General features: G+C 45.5%; 1 protein-coding gene across 8 annotated transcripts in view; it reads left to right on the top strand.

The window, feature by feature from the left end:
- The window catches only part of DPP8 (dipeptidyl peptidase 8), a 30,062-nt gene extending 10,095 nt beyond the window's left edge, over positions 1-19,967 (top strand). For 4 of the 8 annotated variants that reach the window (XM_075100737.1, XM_075100735.1, XM_075100738.1 and 1 more), the window contains 14 exons: positions 103-231; positions 2,247-2,308; positions 3,286-3,386; positions 4,515-4,692; positions 6,009-6,168; positions 7,601-7,680; positions 9,539-9,691; positions 10,335-10,470; positions 11,262-11,407; positions 12,872-13,018; positions 13,780-13,932; positions 16,049-16,191; positions 16,930-17,041; positions 17,636-19,967. In XM_075100737.1, coding sequence (XP_074956838.1) covers positions 103-231; positions 2,247-2,308; positions 3,286-3,386; positions 4,515-4,692; positions 6,009-6,168; positions 7,601-7,680; positions 9,539-9,691; positions 10,335-10,470; positions 11,262-11,407; positions 12,872-13,018; positions 13,780-13,932; positions 16,049-16,191; positions 16,930-17,041; positions 17,636-17,758 — 1,823 coding nt within the window. In that variant the 3' untranslated portion in view covers positions 17,759-19,967. Of the gene's footprint in view, positions 1-102; positions 232-2,246; positions 2,309-3,285; positions 3,391-3,670; positions 3,831-4,514; positions 4,693-6,008; positions 6,169-7,600; positions 7,681-9,538; positions 9,692-10,334; positions 10,471-11,261; positions 11,408-12,871; positions 13,019-13,779; positions 13,933-16,048; positions 16,192-16,929; positions 17,042-17,635 lie in introns of those variants that run through there. The other 4 variants (XR_012661767.1, XR_012661766.1, XM_075100736.1 and 1 more) reach the window with 4 other exon arrangements.
- The last annotated feature ends 1,463 nt before the right edge of the window (positions 19,968-21,430 follow it).

The following is a 21,430-nucleotide window of genomic DNA, read 5'->3' as shown; positions in this document are numbered from 1 at the left end:
TTTCCTTCATCTTTCCAACCTTGTGCTCCTGAGAGAATATTGATGCTTGCAATAACTGATAATGAGAGCTGTTCTGACCAGGAAATGTTAATTCATTTACAGCACTGAATGGGGGTAAAGTTCTTCGAATTCTTTATGAAGAAAATGATGAGTCAGAGGTGGAAATTATTCATGTCACATCGCCCATGCTGGAGACAAGAAGAACAGATTCCTTCCGGTACCCCAAAACCGGTAAGACCCTGGTACCTTACCTCTCTGTATCTGGGAGACATATTTTATTCCCTGTGCCTGACAGCAGTGATACTCCTAGCCTAGATCAGGGAGTTGTTGGAGAGGTGTTGAGTAGTCTTTGAATTGGAGTCCAGGTGATGGAAATGTGTCTGGAGAAGCTGCTGCTGTGGAGGTTAGATTAGTCACTGGTGACTGTGCTGATATTCCAGCCATGTGGTTACTAAGAGCTCTGAGTCTGGGTGTCTCAGGAGTTGGCAGAAACCCTATCTGATTGTAGCTATTTTGGAGCTGCTGTCTCAGATCCTGGCAGATCTGAGTTGTTAAGAGCTGGTTCTCATTACAGCCTTGTATCTCAGCGAATAGCTGCAGAATTGTGGCCTTTTGATTTTTTGGGAGGGTTTCTGTTTAGTTGCTGGCAGTGTCCTGGTAATTCAAGTTCTGAAGGACTCTGGTCTCCATGATTGCTCTTGGACTTTGAACAACAAAGTCAGCATGCTTACAGTCTACCAGGAAAACCCCCTGTTGTCATATTTTCAAACAGTAAATGATCTGGAGGCTTCAGCAGTAAAGGGGTGAGGGCAGGCCTGAAGTGTATTAAGTGGAGTGCCATTGGAAGCGGGGAAGTGGCACTTGTGCAGACCTGCTGAGGGCTGATTCCCTGGCATGGGTCAGGTGGATGGGGCAAATTTGAACAGTCTGACCCTTGTTCCTCTGAGATTTCCTTGCTGGTAGAGCGGTGCATGTTGCTCACAGATAACAGTGGTTCACTTTCTTTCCTCACTCCTGAAATCTTCATTTTATTGAGAAATATCGTCTGTTTGGCTGACCTTCCCAAGCTGCAGAATTCATTCAGATCTTGCAGATTCCCTGATCCACTGGGAAAAGTTTTCTGCTTATGATCCTGATTTACTACTTGTTTCAAGGAGGAAGAAAGGCTCAGTGTTAGCCTGGGAAGGGAGAGATGACTCCTCGTGGTTTTTTGGCACTTGTGTACACCCAGATTTCTGAGGGTATTTTGTCATAGCTTTGTTCAATGCTACATTTCAGCAGTTTAGGAAAATGAGGCAACCAAAGTACAAATCCCTTTAAAAAAAACAAACTAAGTTTTAATGTCTGAACTTTAGTTTCTAGTCTGAGCCGCAGGGGCAATAGTCCTTTTCTGTGGGTTGTTACGAGGGCAAAACTTGAGGTAGTGGGGAAAATTCTTCTCAGGCAGAAGATAAGTACTTAAACAGGCCAGCACTGTGGCCCAAAGCAAGTCTTTTCACCTCAGTGCATCAGGTTTTTTTATAAACCAGGTTGATGTCGTGGGAGTACTTCACAGCAGCATTGGAAGTATTCAGAATACACGGAACTTGCCACATGTGGCTTCTTGTGGATTGACTGGCAGCGGCTTTATTCTTTATAGTCCCTCTCTTCTTGCTGTGGAGCAGGCCCCAGCTTTTAGCACCGCAGGTTCTGTACAGCAGGATGAGTTGCTGCTTTGTGTAAAGAGTTAACTTCAGATTTTCGGTATTCAACACAAATATGTAGCTTTATTATCTTAACTGCACTAGTCATGACAATAGGTTTTCAAGTGTTTAATTTTGACAGTTTAGTTTTCACAGATGCTTTTTAGCACTGGATCACTTTCTGTGTACCACCTTGAGAATAACAGCCAAACAGTAAACCGAAGCTTGCTTCGCTATCCTGATCACTCCTGTGCATTTACTTCCAGCTAGTACGTGCATCCTTTGACTGTGGGAGAGAAGACTGACCGTGACAGTAGCATGGCCCTTGATCAGATCCGTTTGCGGGATTACATCCCCTGAATCTGTCTCATGTTTGCAGTTTCTTTTTTCCCTGCCTGGTTCTGTGCTGTCTCTCACACATGCAAGTAGGCTATTTGATCAAAGACCATTCTGCTGTTTGCCTTTTCCAGTTCTGTATGAATAACACCACAATAACCCATCGTTCAAGTCTGCCCTCTTGGAAGCAAACAATTAGTGGCTGACTGCTAACATCTGTTTTTATAGGTACGGCAAATCCAAAGGTCACTTTCAAGATATCTGAAGTGACAATCAATGCGGAAGGCAGAGTAAGTTCTATGTTCTGCTTGTTTTCCAAATAAATATAATTTCTGTAATTCTTTTTTGGTAAAATTCATTTTCCAGTTCGGTACAAATAAACTTTCTTGGTTGTGACAGCTTAACGGCTCCTCTGGAGGCAGTGCACTTGGCTTATTCCTGTGCAGATACTTGGTGTCTGTGTGTACAGCAGTATTTCTCAAGGCTGTGCTTTCCTTCCCTACCACTGGTTTATGAACTCAGCTGCAGAGCAGAATATTTTAGGTGTGGATGGTTAGACCTTCTTATGTGACATCTCTTGATTGGCTGCAGATATTGGGGAAAATCTGATTGCAGAGAGAATATATCGCCTTACGAAAGCATGAACACATGGAAAGAGATGAACTTTGCATTCGCCCTGGGATTTTTTAACCGATGCAGAAATTACCATAGCCCAGTCCAAGATCTTCGGACAGTTGGGAAATTAATCTTACCAAACAGATACAGTAGCAGCCGTACACTATTGGGATTCTCTCTACTCTTGAGCTACCTCAGCCGTCAACAGTCCCCTGCTGGGATAGCGATGCTGGCATCAGCCAGCGAAGGCAGGGAAAGCCATCAGGACCCTTTGGGTACCACTGTGACTTGTTCCCAGTCACAGCAGGGACAGACTGCAGAACTGCATATCGTGAATTAGAACCACATTGATAACTGGGTTTCACTCAGGATGTCCAACATCTACCCATGAAAACACCGTACGGAGTAGCTCGGTACAAATCACCTCCCTTTTACACGGGGAAACTGAATGTTCAGGTGACTTGTCCGAGATAAGCGATGGATTTGTGTGTCTGGCTGCAGCCGGGGTTGAATCCCCTGTGCTGCAAAGGCTGAACAATCTAAATTGCATGAGTTGCACAGAAGAAGTCTTCTGTGTGCAGACTCTCATCGTGCATGAAAACTGGTTGTGGGGGTTCATCTCAGTGTCACTGAATTGCTGCTTTGTCAACAGATTGCAGATGTTGTGGATAAAGAGCTAGTTCAGCCGTTCGAGATCCTCTTTGAAGGAGTAGAGTACATTGCTAGAGCTGGGTGGACGCCAGAAGGAAAATAGTGCGTATGTTAATCCTGTCTCTGCTTAGAGGGTTTGGGGCAATACAGTTAGAAGCAGAATGTAGTGGTCTCTGTCATCTTCAAGCTTAAGCCTGCTTTCATTTTTACATTGCTACGAACTTGTTTGTGCAAAGGTGATGATTTTTCCAAAAACCAAAACAGAGTCCTCCTTGTCTCTTTCTCTGCCCTACTGCTTTGGTATTGGGCACTCACAGCCTTTGATGTATGTGTCCTCTCAGCATCCCTGTGAGAGAGAGTGCAGTGCTATTATCCCCATTTTACAGATGGGGAACTGAAGCCCAGAGAGGCTAAGTGACTTGCCATGGTCACACAGGAAGTCTGTGGCTGAGGAGAGAAATGAGCCCAGGTCCCCCAGGCCCTAGGCTAGCGCCCTAACCACTGGACCATCCTTGCTGACCAGACTTACTGATCAGAAAACCTGCTGTAAGTGCTACTTACATTTGCATGTCATTTTTAACCCTGTAGATGATGTAGTACAGTGTTTCTAACTGATCAGAAGCTTCTCCAGAATTGCAGTTCTCCAGTTCTTGAATCTAAAGATGGCTTTCACCTTTTTAATCTACTTCTGCCTGCACCTCCCCCCACCCCCCAAATGGGAAAGAAATGCAGGGACACATTTGCTCCATTATCTTGCTTTTTGTGGGATCATTGTTAGAGCTACATGTAAAGTCATCAGAAGTATGGCAGGGTCTGCTGCCAGTCCATTTAGGTACCAGTATTATTCTCTGCCAGGTGTAGATTTAAAACATTAGTATTTTCACAAATATCCTGAAATTTCATTTGAAATTTTTATGCCTTGTTATTCCCTCTGATTTTTCTCTTCTCTTTCTCCCCTAAAGCACAAGTCAAATCTGGGAGAACAGAATTAATTAAACTTTTGAACCGGCAGTGCTTATGCAATATTGAAATGAAGTGAAATAAGTTCTCGTGTTATGGAAGAGATTAGTTTATGTGGGTGAAATTTTACATGTGGCTTTGTGCTTAATCTGAAATTGAACATTTCTTGACTCCCTCAAAATGCCTAGTGCTAATGACTACTGAGATTTTCAGACCTGTCTAATACTTACAGTTGCATGTTATTTTCTCTAATATCTGTCTCCTCAACAGCATCTGGTCCATCTTACTGGATCGCTCCCAAACTCGACTTCAGATAGTCTTGATCCCTCCTGCATTATTCATCCCCACAGAAGATGATGCAATGGAAAGACAGAAACTTATCGATGCTGTACCAGACTCTGTTACACCTTTCATTATTTATGAAGAAACAACAGACATCTGGATAAACGTAAGAATTTGAATGTCAGCCTTCTCTGACAGTTTGTTGTTCAAGACCCTGTTTTGTAGCACTCGAGTAACAGTGGTGTTACTGTGCTGCCCAGGTGAATTTTCCCATTTGTACAAGTTCTGTGCATGTTCTGTGCTTCCTGCTGTAAGGAGTTCACAGCCGGCAAAGAACAGAGAGGTCTGGGATGTGAAAGCAGAGCTGCTTTGCTTGAGGCCGCACAGTGGGCAGAGCTAGGAGCAGAGCCGAGAGCTCTGGCGTTCCAGGGTGGTGCCATGCCCACAGTGTTACCCACTGACACCCTCTGGCTTCTTGGTGCCAGTTGCTCACCACCAGCAGCGCCAGCAGATGAAGTATTTATTCTTTGGCCAGCAAAGATGTATCTAGGTGATGTTGGGTGAACAAGTCCTGAGAGCCTGCTACAGTCACTAAAACCCCTCCTTAACTCCATATGGTCTGGTGAAATAGATTAGTGTGTAGTGTTCTCAGAGGTGTGCCCTAGAGCCTGTGCTGTGAGACCAGACACTGGCGTGCTAGGCTAATGCTGTAAAAATGAGTGCTGTTCACGCTTCTACAGATAAAGATTGATGTCTCTAAAATGACATCCTGTTGGAGGTGTGCCAGGGTGCAGGAAGGCCTGGGAACATCAATCACTGACAGGTAGCTGGATCTTTCAGCAGAGAGCATTTGCACAAAGCCTTTCAGTGAGTGATCTCTGTACAGCGAGTGCTCTCTATGATACCTTGTCTTCTCCTTAGTAATAGTGTGCACGGTTTCAGGGTGGTGCAGTGAGTTGTCCTTTCTCCATGATTTTTAGTGGCTGGAGTGGTTTTTGACAGGCAGCTCATATTGTACAGATAAATGCACCTGAGTCCCTCAAAAGGTTAACCCTTGAAGCAAGAGCTGGCATCTTCATGAGTGGGAAGGTGATGTCAGCTCATCTTTAAATAACCCTTCACTTGTGGGCTTCTAGACAGCACTGGACAGAGGAAGCCACTGAACTCTGGCATCTCTGGGTGGCTTTCATGGTTTCTGCAAAGCTTGACCCACCTCTGTATCTAATCTAGAAAGGCAGGTGCAGAAAAACTTACTTAATTAGTTTGGTGGCCGGAAGTTAGAGTTAGACTAACAAAAAGCCTGGCACTGTGCAGCATATGTGGCTGCTCATAAGCATCACTGGTTCTCCCAGTAAGGAGCAGTGCTGCACCCTGCTAGTGTGAGCTGTGTTGTCTGTGTGGAGCAGTAAGAGGCACTTATTATGTGTGACCTCAGTGCCAAAGTCCTGCTGATAACAATAATCCACTGCTCTGTCTCCACAGATCCATGATATCTTCTATGTTTTCCCTCAAACCCATGAAGATGAGATAGAGTTCATTTTTGCCTCTGAATGTAAAACAGGATTCCGGCACCTATACAAAGTCATCTCTGTTTTGAAGGAGAGCAAGTATAAACGGTCGTGTGGAGGCCTCCCTGCTCCAAGTAAGTGGAATTATTCTTTTGCTTTAATTGGGCATTTTCTGCTGACTAGTGAGGAAATAAAAGTCCTTCCAGGTGCAGGAATTATTGTCTTATTGGAAACCCCTGCTGTTGTCCAGGAAAGCACTTCACTGTACAGTCATTCCTCTTGAAATTGTATGGGGGGGTTACTCTGTATTCAGCATGCCTTAGTTTTAATGCTGATTATTCCTCATGGACTAGAGGGAAAAGTTTCAGGGTTTCCCAAAGTTACAGGCTCCCTGTAATACTGTGAAATGCACTTAACTGGCTTTCCCTTGTCAATGTTGGGACTCTTTGTGCGCTGAATTTGCCAGAGGTTAATCATTGTAGCAATAACATGGCTACCTCTGATGTGCAGGGTCCAATGTATCTAATAGATACAGGTTCAGGGCTTGATTTTGCAAGTAAAACCAACATAGTCGCTGTCAGCCTTTGCAAGCAGATTGGTAGCAGAGAGGCTGACAAAGAGCACTGTTTGAACACCCTGTAAAAATGTCCATAGAGGGCCTCCCTGTCTGAGCGGGCCCACACGTTAGTCCCTTTAAAATGAACATGTGTGCTTGGCAGCAAAACCTATGATATGACAACTGTTCAGAGAATTCCTCTCTGATCTTAAAAACAACCGTGGTATTGCTGTATAGACAGCGATGTCAGTAGGAGAAAATTACTGGCAGCTGTTGCAAATGGAAATGCAGGAAGAGCCATTTCAAACAAAAAAATGCAAGGGCCATGTGCTTCTGAGCTGCAGACAAAGTTTGGTCTTGCTCAGATGCATGGTGTAGCTCTGTGCAATGCTCCTGGAGTGGTTTTTCCACAGCATGTATTATTTAATTCACAGTTTCATGCTGTGATACTTGATTTACGTGGTGTGTGTTGAAGACACTTACTAAGCTCTGAATGCACAAAATAGACCTAATTTTACTAGAGGTTTTAGTTTCATGCAACTGTTGGGTTTTGTTTTTTTTTTCCAGATAGCATTATATCCTGGGTTGATTAGATTTCTCTGAATGCATGATTTCTTTTTCCCACTATGTCTCCCTCATTCTAAGGGAAATGAGATCATCTTATAAAAGCAGATTTGTTCCCTGCCCTGTTGCAAAATTCCCCATTTTTTTGACACCTGAGATTACCTTTGCACACCCATTTTTCAGTATAAAACCTCTATGTCTGCAAAATTTTTTTTAAAAAGTCCAGGCCTCAGGCTGAACCCTGTGAACCCTTTAACATATATTTCACAGAATCTTAAATCGTACTAGCCCTAACGTTTGTCTGTGCTGAGGTGTGGGTCTTCTGTAAAGGCAGGTTGCTCTTGGGTTTAGTCTAATAAAAAAGCTTGGAAGGAAGAAGTATTATTGTGACCACGTGTTTTGTAAAACGTGAATGTGTAAAATCTCTGTATGTTGGTTATTTGCAGGTGACTTCAAGTGCCCCATCAGAGAGGAGACAGCGATTACCAGTGGTGAATGGGAGGTGCTTGGCAGACATGGATCCAATGTAAGTCTCTGCTCTTGCTGCATGGATGTCCTGCAAGCAGCACACACTTCAGGGAGATGATCTCTGGGCCTTGCAAATAAGTACTTCGCATTAGTGAGGCTCAGCTCCCTGAGAAGAGTGGGCCTTGCCACAACCTGCTATTGAATTTAAGCATGTGTGTCATGTGGGGGTTTTTTGGTCTACAGTGTGCTTTCATCCTTCTCTACCTCTATTCTGGACCAGAGGTTGTGATTTTGGCAGCGTGGGAATGCAACACAGGCAACATTAGTTGGCTTCCTGCCTGTTCCTGTGTGGATCCTTGTCAACAAGCAGTTTTCATTGCTAAGTTCAAGGCTTAAAGAGGAGGAGAAGGGAGCAAAAATACTGCGAGGCAGCAGTGAGGAAATTCCACATGTTCTGTGAGCAGCAAGATGTCACAATGGTATCCAACTGCTGTTCTGGAATCAAGAGATACTCCTTGGAGGGATCAGCGTCAATCTATTAGCCCTGTCTCTTTTTAGCCGGAATACAGTGTTTATGTTCCATGTAGCTTGTGAGCTTACACAAGGAGGGAGAGAATGCTCCCCAAGCTGCTGCTCTTCTAGCTCTGAGCTGGATGAATTCTTTGATCATTTGAATCAACCAACAGTTCAAGGAGAACTACTGGACTGGTTTGGACTTTGTAAATGTCTTTGAAGTACCATTTAGGTAATTAGAAATGGAGTTAGGGAATGAGGTGTGCAAGTTGACCAGCATTTGAATCTGTTCTGCTGCCTGCTCAAAAAGATGGGACAACTGAGGAATATTTAACATGGCAGTGGTTTACAGTCAGCTACCGCCATGATTTCCTTCTGGCTTGTTTATATCCTATGTGATTTGGGAAAGGGTCTGGAGAGTGGGGACATGACAAAGAATGGGGGGCAGAGTTATGCGAGGGACGGGATGCCATCTGGAGGGACCTGGACAAGCTCATGAGGTTCAACAAGGCCAAGTGCAAGGTCCTGCACCTGGGTCGGGGCAACCCCTGGTATCATTACAGGCTGGGGAACGAAGGGATCAAGAGCTGCCCTGCTGAGAACGACTTTGGGGTAACAGTAGATGAAAAGATGGACATGACGCTGGCCAGTGTGTGCTTGCAGCCCAGAAAGCCAACTGTATCCTGGGCTGCATCAAAAGAAGCGTGGCCAGCAGGTCAAGGGAGGTGATTCTGCCCCTCTGCTCCGCTCTGGTGAGGCCCCCCTGCAGTGCTGTGTCCAGCTCTGGGGCCCTCAGCACAGGAAAGACATGGACCTGTTGGAGCAGGTCCAGAGGAGGCCACAAAAATGATCAGAGGGGTGGAGCATCTCTCCGATGAAGAAAGGCTGAGAGAGTTGAGGTTGTTCAGCCTGGAGAAGAGAAGGCTGAGGGGAGACCTTATTGCAGCCTTTCAGTGCCTGAAGAGGGCTTATAAGGAAGATGGGAACAAACTTTTTAGCAGCGCTTGTTGTGACAGGACAAGGGGTGATTGGACGGGGCTCTGAGCAACCTGGTCTGGTTGGAGATGTCCCTGCTTATGGCAGGGGGTTGGACTAGATGGCCTCTAAAGGTTCCTTCCCACCCAGACCATTCTCTGATTCTGTTTAGCATGGCAAACAATAGGGGAGACTGGGAAGAGTGAAGGACCTGCATGAGAGAGCTGAGCAACAAGGTGTGAAGTGCAAATCATAACTGACAGCATTGTGGACAGTAAGAACAGTCACTTGACTTATTCCTTGCAGATTGTTGTGCTGTAACTCAGCATTATGGAAGTGGGATGGGGGGTGAGACTTGGAGGCAGTAGAACTGGGTATTCTGTTGGCAAGAAACAATGCTGAGGGGTGTGTTGTTCTGGTTTTGACAGATCTATGTTGATGAAGCCAAAAAACTGGTGTACTTTCAAGGCACAAAAGACTCACCTTTGGAGCATCACTTGTACGTTGCTAACTATGAGAATCCTGGAGAAGTAAAGCGGCTGACAGAACGTGGTTACTCTCACGCCTGCTGTGTCAGCCAGGTACCTGTTTGCCTGTGAGGCCCTGTATAAGCAGGGCTGGCTGGGTGTGCTGTGGCTTATCGCCAGTCTCATCCTTCATCAATCAGCAGACAAGGCTGTATTTGACCACAACAAAAGTAGATTTTACACTGTGTTGGGTGCTCCTGTGTGTTGCACAGTGAGTGTGTAAACCTGCACTGGAAACCAGATTTGACCTCCCAGTTCCTCTTCAGCTCACTTCAGGCAAAAGGAGCCAGGATGAATTGTTTGAAGCTGTTTGAGCCTGGCTCTTTTTGCCTGAAGTAGGCAGTAGAGCGATCGCCAGAGGAGATGCGCCTGTGTGAGCGTTGGGTGGGGTTCCAGGCATCTGGGACAGTAGCCCATTCAGCTGGGAATGCTTTACCCAGAAGCAGATGTGTGACAAGGTCCTCATGCCACTGTTGGTTTTGCAGGTGTATTTTTGGCTTTGGAGTGTTAATATCTGGGTCTTTCTAAGGACTGTAGCTTCTCAGAGTCTGTCTGCTGTTATCAAAAATGCCCAGACTTCCTGGTTTAATTTGGTCCATAAGCATCTTCTGAAAGACCGAAATGCAGAAAAATGTGATCACTTTTGCTTGTGCCTCCACACTGAGCAGTACAAGATAATGTTTTTTTTTCTCCCTAGGATTGCGACATGTTCATCAGCAAGTACAGTAATCAGAAGAACCCTCACTGTGTGTCACTTTACCGGCTGACAGGACCTGAAGATGATGCAGCTCATAGGACAAAGGAATTCTGGGCTACCATTTTAGATTCGGCAGGTAATGGCATGGATAAGGAACTGGAAAAGGACAGCCAGGATCACAGAATGAAAGATATCCCAGAATATGCTTGCTTGAGATTTGCTGTTGCGGGTGACTAGACTTGTTTCTCAGCCTCATGCTTGTGTGAGGCGTTCTTGGAAGTACCTGAGTGAGATTTTCAGCTCAGCAATGAATTGGTATAAACTGGCCATGAAGGAATTTAGAGTGAAAATTACTAAGTTTCTGCTGCCAGAGCCAGCAGAAACTGCAGAGAGCCCGTTTTAGCATCAGGGGAGGGGTTTAAGTGTGGTCATTTACTCTGTGCTGTATACCTGCTAATGACCATATAATGCTGCTGGGCCTCTGGGGAAGGGCATACACTCCTTAAATAGTTGTGTGCTGCTTCCTACTCATGTCTTGGTGAGACAGCTCTTGGGCTTTTATTTTTCCATTTTGTTTCTATTCCCTTTCATCTCTCCTTCCCCAAGGCATGCTCTACATCCTATGCTTTCCATGTATTAATGCAGTGAGTCCTATGTGGGGTTAGGAAGGGATGGGGTACCTGTAATGGCTGTCTCAGGGGAGAAGAGTTACTACTGTTCAGAGCAGAACAGGGATGGGAATGTGATAGGACTGAGAAGGCTGCCCTAGGGCTGGGGCATTCCCAGTCTCTGCCTGGTCCCAGCCACACCCACTGGAAAGCATGGGAGAGCTTCACTGGGACTGCAGCAAGACTGGTGGGCTGGAGCAGAGCTGTGTTATTCATGCATTCCCTGCTAAACCAGACTCTCTGTTCCCTCCTGTGGCAGGCCCTCTTCCCGATTACATTCCCCCAGAAGTGTTCTCCTTCGAGAGTTCCACGGGGTTTACACTCTATGGGATGATGTACAAACCTCACAATCTGCAACCAGGGAAGAAATACCCCACGGTGCTCTTCATCTACGGAGGGCCTCAGGTGAGCGTGGCATGTTGGTGAGCAGCGGGGTGGGCTGGCCTGGATCACTCCACTGCTCTCCTGTACGAACAGTTCCTGCCCTGTGCTGAGGATAGCGTGCAGCGTTTTGCCTATTTGGTGACTAGCTGCTTGGCCGAAGGCGCTGTAAGCAGCCATGATTTCCAGATCATAGATCGTGGCACTGCCACTTGCCTGAGAACGGGTATGGAGTAGCAGAGCTGGAACTGGGAGAAAGGGGAGTGCAGATAGTCCCCGGTCCCTGTTTTATCTCCCTGTTATGGTTTAACCCCAGCCAGCAACTAAGCCCCACACAGGCACTTGCTCGCTCCCCTCTGGTGGGATGGGGGAGAGAATCGTAAGAGTAAAAGTGAGAAAACTCATGGGTTGAGATAAAGACAGTTTAAGAAGTAAAGCAAAAGCCGCACGTGCAAGCGAAGCAAAACAAGGAATTTATTCACTCCTTCCCATTGGCAGGCAGGTGTTCAGCCATCCCCAGGAAAGCAGGGCTCTGTCACATGTAACGGTTACTTGGAAAGACAAAATGCCTTAACTCCAAATGTCCCCCCCTTCCTTTTTCTTCCCCCCAGCTCTATATGCTAGGCATGACATCATATGGCATGGGACACCCCTGGGGTCAGTTGGGGTCAGCTGTCCTGGCTGTGTCCCCTCCCAACCTCTTGTGCACCCGGCAGAGCATGGGAAGCTGAAAAAGTACTTGACTACTGTAAGCACTACTTACCAACAACTAAAACATCTCCACATTATCATCACTGTTTTAGTACGGGGCTGTGGTTTGGGTTTGTGCTATCTACTATGAAGAAAATTAACTCTATCCCAGCCAAAATCAGGACACTTCTCCTCTGTAGGGGCTCCAGTTCTTTGTTTCCACTTCCCCATGTGTATGTGAGGGGAGCTCTCTGTTAGCACTGACCATTACCAGCGTGTGCTTCAGAGAGCTTGCTCCCCAGTCCTCCTTTTCCCCCTGAGGAAGAGGAGAAGGTGAGCCCCTTAGCCCTGCTTTGGCTCCCCCAACTCTGCTGTGCTCTGCTGTGGTCCAAGGCAGCTGGAGTGAGACTTGGTGAAAGGAAAGATTTTCTCCTAGAAGAGAACAGAGAGAGTGGAGAGGGAAGCTGCAGGCTCGGCATTGGGTTGTGCTGTCAGCAGCTGCTCCTCTTGCTCTGTGCCCATTGGTGCTGCAGGGGAGCTCAGTTCAGCTCTTCATCTCTGTGACACAGAATGCCTTGGTACTGGGGGAAGAGAGTTTATTTCATAGCAGACCACAGGCAGGGAGAGCGAATTCTGCAGCAGGGAGTAGGGATCTTTAAAACTTTATGTTATAAAAATGTATAAAAATGTATAAAACATTTAAAGGAGGGTAAATATAAGTAAAGTCTGGAACTGGATTAAGAGGTGACCTCTGGATTCCATTACATACATGGTTGTGTCATTGCTCTTCTATTCCAGGTACAGCTAGTGAACAATCGGTTTAAAGGAATCAAGTATTTCCGTTTGAACACTTTGGCTTCTTTAGGCTACGTTGTCGTTGTCATTGACAACAGGGGATCCTGCCACCGAGGGCTGAAGTTTGAAGGAGCCTTTAAATACAAAATGGTAAGTGGAGCTTTGAGTCTGGCCCTTCGTTTTCAGCCAGAGACAGGTTTGAGTCCCAGAGTTATCTGAGCTGAAGCACTGATTTGGCACAGATGCCCAGCATTGCCTGTGTGACGCTGCCTGGGTTTGGGTCAAGGAACTGCATATAGTTGAGGAGCGGAAAGACGCTCAATGTGGGAAATAGGTAACGTCAGGGTTTGAGGCTGTGAACCAGCTCCAGCTTGGCTGGCATAATGCAAGGTGGTTCCTAAGGGGGTCTCTGACTCCCACCAGATATGCTTTGCTGCTCACATGAAGCAGGATAGTTTCATTCACAGCGTGGGTTATTATTTAGGGCAGTTCCTGTGTCAGGCTGGAGAGGGTGAGTGTGTTTGGCTGTGTGTACAGGCAGGGAGGGCCTGTGCCAGGCTCTGCTGGCTTTGCAGTGTAGCTCTCTGTGTGTTGGGAATGACATTTTTATGCACAGAGCTCGAACGCAGCCTTGCTTGTATAACAGCAGAAAGTGAAAACACTGAAAAATCTTACTTGTCCACAAGCAAGGAGACAAATGACGGAAAGGGTAGTTAAGAGGTGGGTTGGCAGGTATTTGTTGTCTTATGGGGAAAGGGGGTCATCTTTCTGTAACATGCCTAGCACAATGGAGTGCTGGTGTGTGGTTGGGTGCTGCACAAACAGGAGCAGCAAAGGTTACCTCTGGAAATGCTGAGGATGTAACTTTTGCCTGGAAGTAACAAAACTTACCTTTTTCTCTCCTCTCCCAGGGACAAATAGAAATAGATGACCAGGTGGAAGGGCTGCAGTATTTAGCATCACAGTATGACTTCATTGATTTGGATCGTGTTGGCATTCATGGCTGGTCCTATGGAGGCTACCTCTCTCTTATGGCTTTAATGCAGAGGTCAGATATCTTCAGGGTATGTTCACACATTGAGTACTTATTCTGGTGGTGCAGACAGAATTTTTCCCTTAGTCGTGTAACCTCCCATGGGTGTTCACAGCACAAAGACTTTTGAGCTTGCTCTAGACAAGTGAGGGCACAGTGCTCTGGCTGTTTGCTCCAAGACTCTTCTATTTGGGTGACTTCAGAGAGAAGCCGCTTTTCTAGCAAACACTCCTTCCATGGTATTTCTAATTAGACTTCCAGGCTTTGGGGTTTTTTTGATACTTCACAGACAACAGATCTGAAAATCTGTTCACGCTTTAAGGGTAGTGCCTGCTAACAAACCACAGTACCTTTTAAAATCAGCCGTCAATGGGTATTGCAAGAGCAGTTGTAAATTACTGTGCGACCTTGGGTTGTCTCCTCAGTTCTCTCCACTTGCGTTCCTATGTGAAGCGTGGGGCTGAGATCCTCTTCCTCTGTAAGCCTGTTGTCACTGTTAGGCTCTGATTGGTGTCTGGGACTGGTATTCACATTGAGGCTGTACTGGTACAGCTACGGGACTCAGCTTTGCAGAGACTGTGATACCAGTACAGCCCTAATAATTAATACTAACGGAGATGCCTCAGATCAGAAAATTGCATTTGTGCAATTAAGTGCTGCACTTTCCTCCCTCTCCACAAAAACTTGCAGCTTTTCTCCCCAGGAGAGTGTGGTGTTCTTACGTGAGTGTGGCTGCCCCAAAGAGCGTGATGTGATTGCACCATCACTGTGCTTGCTTCCCCCAGCTCCAAATGAGCCAGACATAACCCTGACCTGGTGTGAAGGCGTGGTGTTGTCCACGAGGCTTCCTGCATTAATGTGAGCAGGGTGCTTTTGGGCAGAACGCGCTTACCTTCCAAGGAGCCTGGCATGTAAGAGGAGTGGGGAGCTGTTCAGGTACGCCAATTTTACTGGAATATCTGAGAGTCTGTTCTCATGAGCTGGGGTGAGGAGGAACAAGTGGTCACCCCATTCGGCTGAGCACAGAAGGATATTCCCTCTCTGGAACTGTGTAAGAGAGCTTTAAACTGTTGGACTGTTGAGCTTGCAATAACTTAACTGTGCTGGTATAGCTATACCAACCTCAAGTCACCGATGCTGAAGGTACCTTATATAGTCTCAGCTGTTGCCTGCTTCGTGTCAGCCGAGCTCTTTGTGCTGTGAGCCAACTAAGGGAAATGATCCTGCTGAAAAATGACACCACCTCCTCTTCCTCCTCCCCTCTTTTCAGCCCTGAGAGATTAGTTTCTTTGCAGACTGATCTATTCCCAGATCACATTGCCCATGCTGCTGCGTAGCAGTGTGTTCGAAGCAGCCAGGAGGGCAACCTGGGATGGGGAGAGGTATTGAAAGGAGGTTTTTGTGATTATGTGACTTTAGACCACTGTAGTTAATGGCCGGACTGCTGTTGGGCAAGTCTCAGAGGTAGAGATGTGGCAAGAGCTGGATTTTGCTCTTGGGATGTGTTTTGTTCTTTGTGGCTGCTCTTGCTTTGTCTAAGTCCAACCTGAATATTCCTGGGAGGTTTAATAATTACCTGTCTCAAGTCCTTAAGGATTGTTATATTTTTACTTTAAAAATACCTGCCTTGCAAAGGGTTTTTTGGTTTGTTTTCGGGTTTTTTTTCCCCTTGCTGGTCTCTCTTTCACAAGCCTTTCTGCAAGCTGGGCATAGCTATGCAAGGTAGTTTGCTGAGTCCTAGGGAGCTATCAACCCCAGTTTCTGTTAGACATTCAAATGAACAAAGGTTTTGCAACCCAAAACCAGAGTACTCTGCATTTTGGACAAAATCCACTTCCCTCAGCAGGTCTTGCAGGTGATATGTTCAGTGTTGCTTCTGATTTGTCTGTAGGACCTTCCTTGCTTTCAGCAGCTGCCTGGGTTTCAGCACACGTAGATCACAGCTGAACTGTGCTGATATGTGTGAACTGTGGGAGGGAGAGTGAGGATTGCTTTTCTTTTTCCACTGCAGGCTGTGGATTGTAAACTTCTCAGTGTGTTTTGGGCAATTACAGTGACAGAGATGTGGGAGGGAGGGACGTCCCCTGATCAGGGGGTCAGATGTTATCGTTCCCCTCCTGATGCTGAGAGCCCTGTTGAACTTGCAGGTTGCCATTGCCGGAGCACCCGTCACGCTGTGGATTTTCTATGACACTGGTTACACAGAGCGTTACATGGGCCACCCGGACCACAACGAGCAGGGGTATTACCTAGGTTCGGTGGCCATGCAAGCTGAGAAGTTTCCTTCTGAGTAAGTTTGGTGCTGGCTCTTGCCTTGTACTTTTCCTACCAGGAAAGTTCAAGCCCTATGGACACATTTTTATCTCCCTGTTCTTGGCAATTGAATCCTGGAGTCATAAATGCTAGTATTAAATAATAAAAAAACAAAAGACCAAACCCCAACACTAGTAAACTTAAGAGACTTGAATAAACATTTGCATAATTGCAGGCCATTCCATGTAATCCCTTTTATCCTAGCTGTAATTAAGGACTTTTATGTCTGATGTCTTTTATGTCTAAAGAAATTACAAACCTATCTTCAATTATATGCTTAGCGCTTTAGGGCCATATTAAGCTAGACAAAAATAAGTTGATCACAACGCTTTCTGCATGCTTTAGGGCTGTATTGGGTTGTCTGCAGAGCAGGCTGAGACCATGGGCTTTCTTGCCAAAGAGCTGAAAATCAGCAGTGCCTCTGAGCAAGTGTTAAGCTGTTTTATTGTCCAAGCTAGGAATTACTTCTGAGAATAAAGAAGATATACAGATGAAAGGTCTGACCATGGTGTGCGTAGGCAGGAAGGACTTTCAGAGGAGGAAAGAATAGGTTTGGGAGACACGTCCATCCAGAACAATTTACAATAGTGAAATCACTGTCTTTAATGCAAGTATTTTTTTCTGTTGAGTGTGTTTGAAGGGATGTCTGTGGGCTGTGAAATTGACTGGCAGGTTCTGGGATGCTGCCTAGAAATGTTTTTCTTGCTTTTCTCAGACCAAACCGTTTGCTGCTGCTACACGGATTCTTGGATGAGAATGTTCACTTTGCACACACCAGTATTTTGCTCAGCTTTTTAGTGAGAGCTGGGAAACCGTATGACTTACAGGTAAGGCCAGAACCCGGATGTAAAGGTAGTGTGTCTGTCTTTGAGGAGTCCAAAATCGCAGCTTGTAACATGGCTGTGCTGGGCAGCCTGGAATTCTAGGATAAAGCTGGAATATTTCAGTCTCACATTTTTCTTAAAAGGAAGATTTTACGAGTAAACAGAAAAAACTATTAGGCAAATGAGCAGTTAAGGCTGCTCCCAAGGAGATCTGCAGTTTGGAGGCAGTACAGCAATGTCTGTGGAGTGTGGAACAGGGTTCTGCATTTAATTAAACCCTGCTGGTTCTGTGCAGATGTAGTCCAGGTATCCCACACCATGCCGCAGAACTGGGAGCGTGCTGATTTCCGTGATGGCTCTGGACGGGATCTGCCTGTGTTCGGCCAGGCGGATCACCGCCAGCACCGCACTAGCTGGATGAGAGGGTGCGGCAGGTTGGCTCTGGCTTCAGGGGATGGAAGATGGGGTGTATTAGCTCAAGTGCAGAGCTAATGCAGGAAGGTGACATGAATATTTTGAATGTGGCTTTGGGGGCTGGTTTAAATTTTGGTGCCTGCAACTCTTGTGGATACTTACAACTTTTATTTTATATTGTAGATCTACCCTCAGGAAAGACACAGCATAAGGGTACCCGAGTCAGGAGAGCACTATGAACTCCATCTGCTGTATTACCTGCAAGAGAATCTGGGCTCCCGTATTGCTGCCCTGAAGGCAATGTAACTGACGTCTGCAGAACTCTGCTCCACCGGCTGCTTTACCGAACGAGGAGATGTAGGAAACTAGAGAAAATAGGATGGAACGTTGCATTTTGGTGCCTGCTACATGTACACACACACACACGGAGACACTTTTTTAAGAGTAAATTTGGTGCCATACAGGAAATTGAAGTACGGTGACCTAATAACTTTAAAGCTTAAGATGTAAATAAAATCAAATGTCTGTGGTATAATGCAGTACCATGGCTGTTCTCTTGGGGCAGGAGCTGAAACCGAAAATAATGTACTTCTGCAGCACCAGGTCTTCACTTTTTAAAAGCGTTATGACTTAACTGATGTATTTTTACAGTGTTTCTTGGTATCTTATTACATAATACTGGATGATTTACTCACTACACAGCAAGAGTTTACCTGAATGGTTACAACTTGTATTACATTTTAAATGCTATCAGATGGCTTTTATGCTTCATGAAAGGGATGTGTCTTGCTCCTTAGAAGCTGGCCACGAGTTAGACACATCACCTATCTAGGCTGTTAATTGTTTTTTAAGATGACAGACTTTTAAGCTGCCTCCTGAAGAATTTAAATCTTGGATTCAGTTCAGCTGATGCCAGGTTCTTTTCAATTATTTCTTCTCTCCCCAGGATAAATCGTACTCTTTTTTTCTTTCAGCAGCGTGAGATCCTATCCTGATTGTACTTGATTTCAGTGGGGAAATGGTATTTTACTGTGACATGGGCATAACAGTCTTTTAGTCTGAGATGCAAACTAACTTACATCAAAGAGGTGAAACTTTGTAAGTTTTTAAACAATCTTAAAAGTATAGCCCATTTCTCATTGACATTCTTCCCTGATGTTCATTCTGGAGCTGGTTTTGCAATACTGTTTTCTTACCCCCACATCAGCATGATATAGGTATGTGCATCCTGTTAACGACTTTAAAATCCAATACTCTTAATTCAAAGGTCTACAGAGGGTGTAGTGAGGAGGGACCTTACGAACACTACCAGTGAGGCAATATGAACTGTTTCACTGAATTTCCTGCTTTATTTGAGGGACTGTTTTCCAGGCTCGTACTCCATTCAGTCCTCTGTTCCCGGCCCCTTCCCAGCACTGCTGTGTAGCATGATTATGATGCTGTATTTGAGAAACACCCTTCTGTATAGCTTAAGGTAACCCCGCTAAGCCTAAAGGACATGCAATCCGGGTTGTGTTTTTGCTAGTGAGGTTTTAACTAAGCAGCAGGCTTGGCTAAAAGGCATCATAAGTGTGTGAAGTCACTTTTAACTTGCAACAGGTCATTTAAGATAGAAATCCATAGCAAAATGATTCTCTTTAATCCAGGAAATTCTCCCCTTGGGGCTTGCCTCTGAGAGTCCTATAAGTTTTAATGGTTTTCTTAGAAACCTAAGAACTTCCTTTTCGTTATGTTTTGGTGCTAGAGAGAAGCAGAGCATGATTTTCTTTTCATCTTCTAAAAATCTGGAATCACTCTCAGTGTTTACTGAGCTCTTAGTACTCCACATGTCGTAACCTTGTATTTTCCTCGCTTTTGTACTGTTCAGCTTGATCCTGAAGCTCCGGGATTTAACACAATCTGGCTGTATTGTATCAAACCGCATCATTTTTCAGTTAGGCTGCCGGGCATATGCGCCAAGGCTATGGGAGCCGGTGCAGTTACACGGCTGTAAAATCTGTGTGCGAGAACGGGATCTGGTTTTTGGGTTGCACGAAAGATGGCCAAAGCAAACAGGCATGCAGTAAGTGCAAACTTCCTCCGAGGTGGGGATGTTCAGTTTGGGCTCTCTTCTGGTTTTCAGATCACAGGGATTATGAGTGGAAAATACCATTAGCAGGCCAATAACAGACTTACGGTTTTATTTTGGGAAGGGCATGGCAGGGAAGGAGCGCGGCTCCTGTTATGTCTTCTCTTAGTAGCTAATTGTCGTGGCTGAAGCGACCGCAGCATCCCTACGGAGCGTGCTGTAGTCGGTGCTGAGGGACGGGTAGGGGTGCTGATGCACGTGAACTAGAACACACGGCCGTGAGTCGAGACATGAATAAGCTGTTACTGTGGGATTCCATTGTGTTCCTTACGTGTTTATGCTGTATTATATATACATATATCTATGTATAAAATTACCCGTGGATAGTATCACCTTTTCCAAGGTTGTTTATATTTTCTTCAATATTAAATTAACTTGCTTTTTGCAGTAGTTTTGTTCTTTTTCTAGAGGTGATTACCCTTGAATGTAAATGTATATGATTTTTAAGACTAAATTGATCCTTTTGTTTAAAAAACAGGACAAAAATGGCCTTCATCAAACAGTGCTTTTTTGGGAACTGAAGAACTAAATGTTATGCAAGTAAACCAGGCTAGGTTTTGATTTAGCCCAGGATGTGATTGTAAGTGCTGACATATAACTTTTTAATAATGCATCCTTCCATTGTTTTAAATATATCTATCGAAAAGCTATTAAAGTACAGCGTCCTATAAGTACTTTATTTTGCAACATAAATTATGTATTTCCTTCTTTCCTACAGATTTTTTTTTTCTTTTTCCAGTAGTTAAGCACTTTAAGACCCCATGCTTTCTTATCCTGTGGAATCGCTGGGAGGGTTTATCATCAGAGTTTTGTAGTTCTTGCAAAAGGCGCCTGCTTGTAGGCGGAGCTGCGAGAGGAGCCTTGTATGAGGTCTGATCCAGCCCTATGCAGTCAATGACTAAGTTCCCGGTGACACGGGAAGAAGGGCGAAGCCCGTTGCAGTTGAGACTGCAGAGTTAGGAAGGCGTTAGTGCTGGGGACCATTGCATCGGTGTTTTGGGGGGCAGCAGTAGCCCTGCTCCTTGTCCGGCGAAGCGTTGGTCCAGCGGCGGACGCGAGCTGGCGTGGAGCGTGTTGGTTTTGCCCTGCTCTGCGCCACTGGAGTTGCCTGCTCCAGGGTGAGGTCGTACATTGTGGTCCAGGAGATGATACTGTTGCTCAGGAAGAGATTTCCAGCCTGCTTGATATTTGGGATTATACTTTGTCACTTCCTGCATGCTAAAATGTCTTGGTTAATGTCAATTTCGAGCAGAACTAATGAGATCCTGGGGGGGCATGTGCGAGGGAGGTTGTGGAGCAAAAACGTGTGAGGAGGAGCTGTCCCTGCTGCTCCCAAAACAGATGTTGGAATGTCCCTTGGGGGGATCTCCTGCCTTCAGCAGAGCTCAGCTCTGCCCAGCAGGACGCCTGCCCTGAGCAGGAGCAGGATGGAGCCTTCATTGCATGGTGGATATTAGTTGCACAGGTGTCTTCAAGATGAATGTTTTAATTTCATGTATTTTTAAGAAGATATATGAAATATGGGGATCTGAGCAAGGAGGTACTGAAGTTGTTGAGTGGTGATGCCAGCAGTTTCTCCTCATTTGCAGAGTTTGGGATTGGCTGTGCTGGTTTCTGGTGGGAGCACGGTCTTTTGCCCTGTTTTAAGGCAGCTTCCAGTAATTCCTCAAGCGTGCAATGTGCAAAACTGTTGGGTTTCACCCTTCGCTTTGGAGTTGCACCCCCTACCTCGCCCCTGTTTTCCATTATCTCTCTCTATTCAGAACAAAGTAGAATTAGGAACTACCCAAAACTGCTTAGTTTTTATAAACTCGGTTAACTTGTTTGTTAATGAAATAATGAGCTCAAAG

This window comes from Phalacrocorax aristotelis, chromosome 7 (assembly GCF_949628215.1).
Source record: "Phalacrocorax aristotelis chromosome 7, bGulAri2.1, whole genome shotgun sequence".
Taxonomy (NCBI): domain Eukaryota; kingdom Metazoa; phylum Chordata; class Aves; order Suliformes; family Phalacrocoracidae; genus Phalacrocorax; species Phalacrocorax aristotelis.
This window is presented reverse-complemented; position numbering and strand designations above follow the sequence as displayed.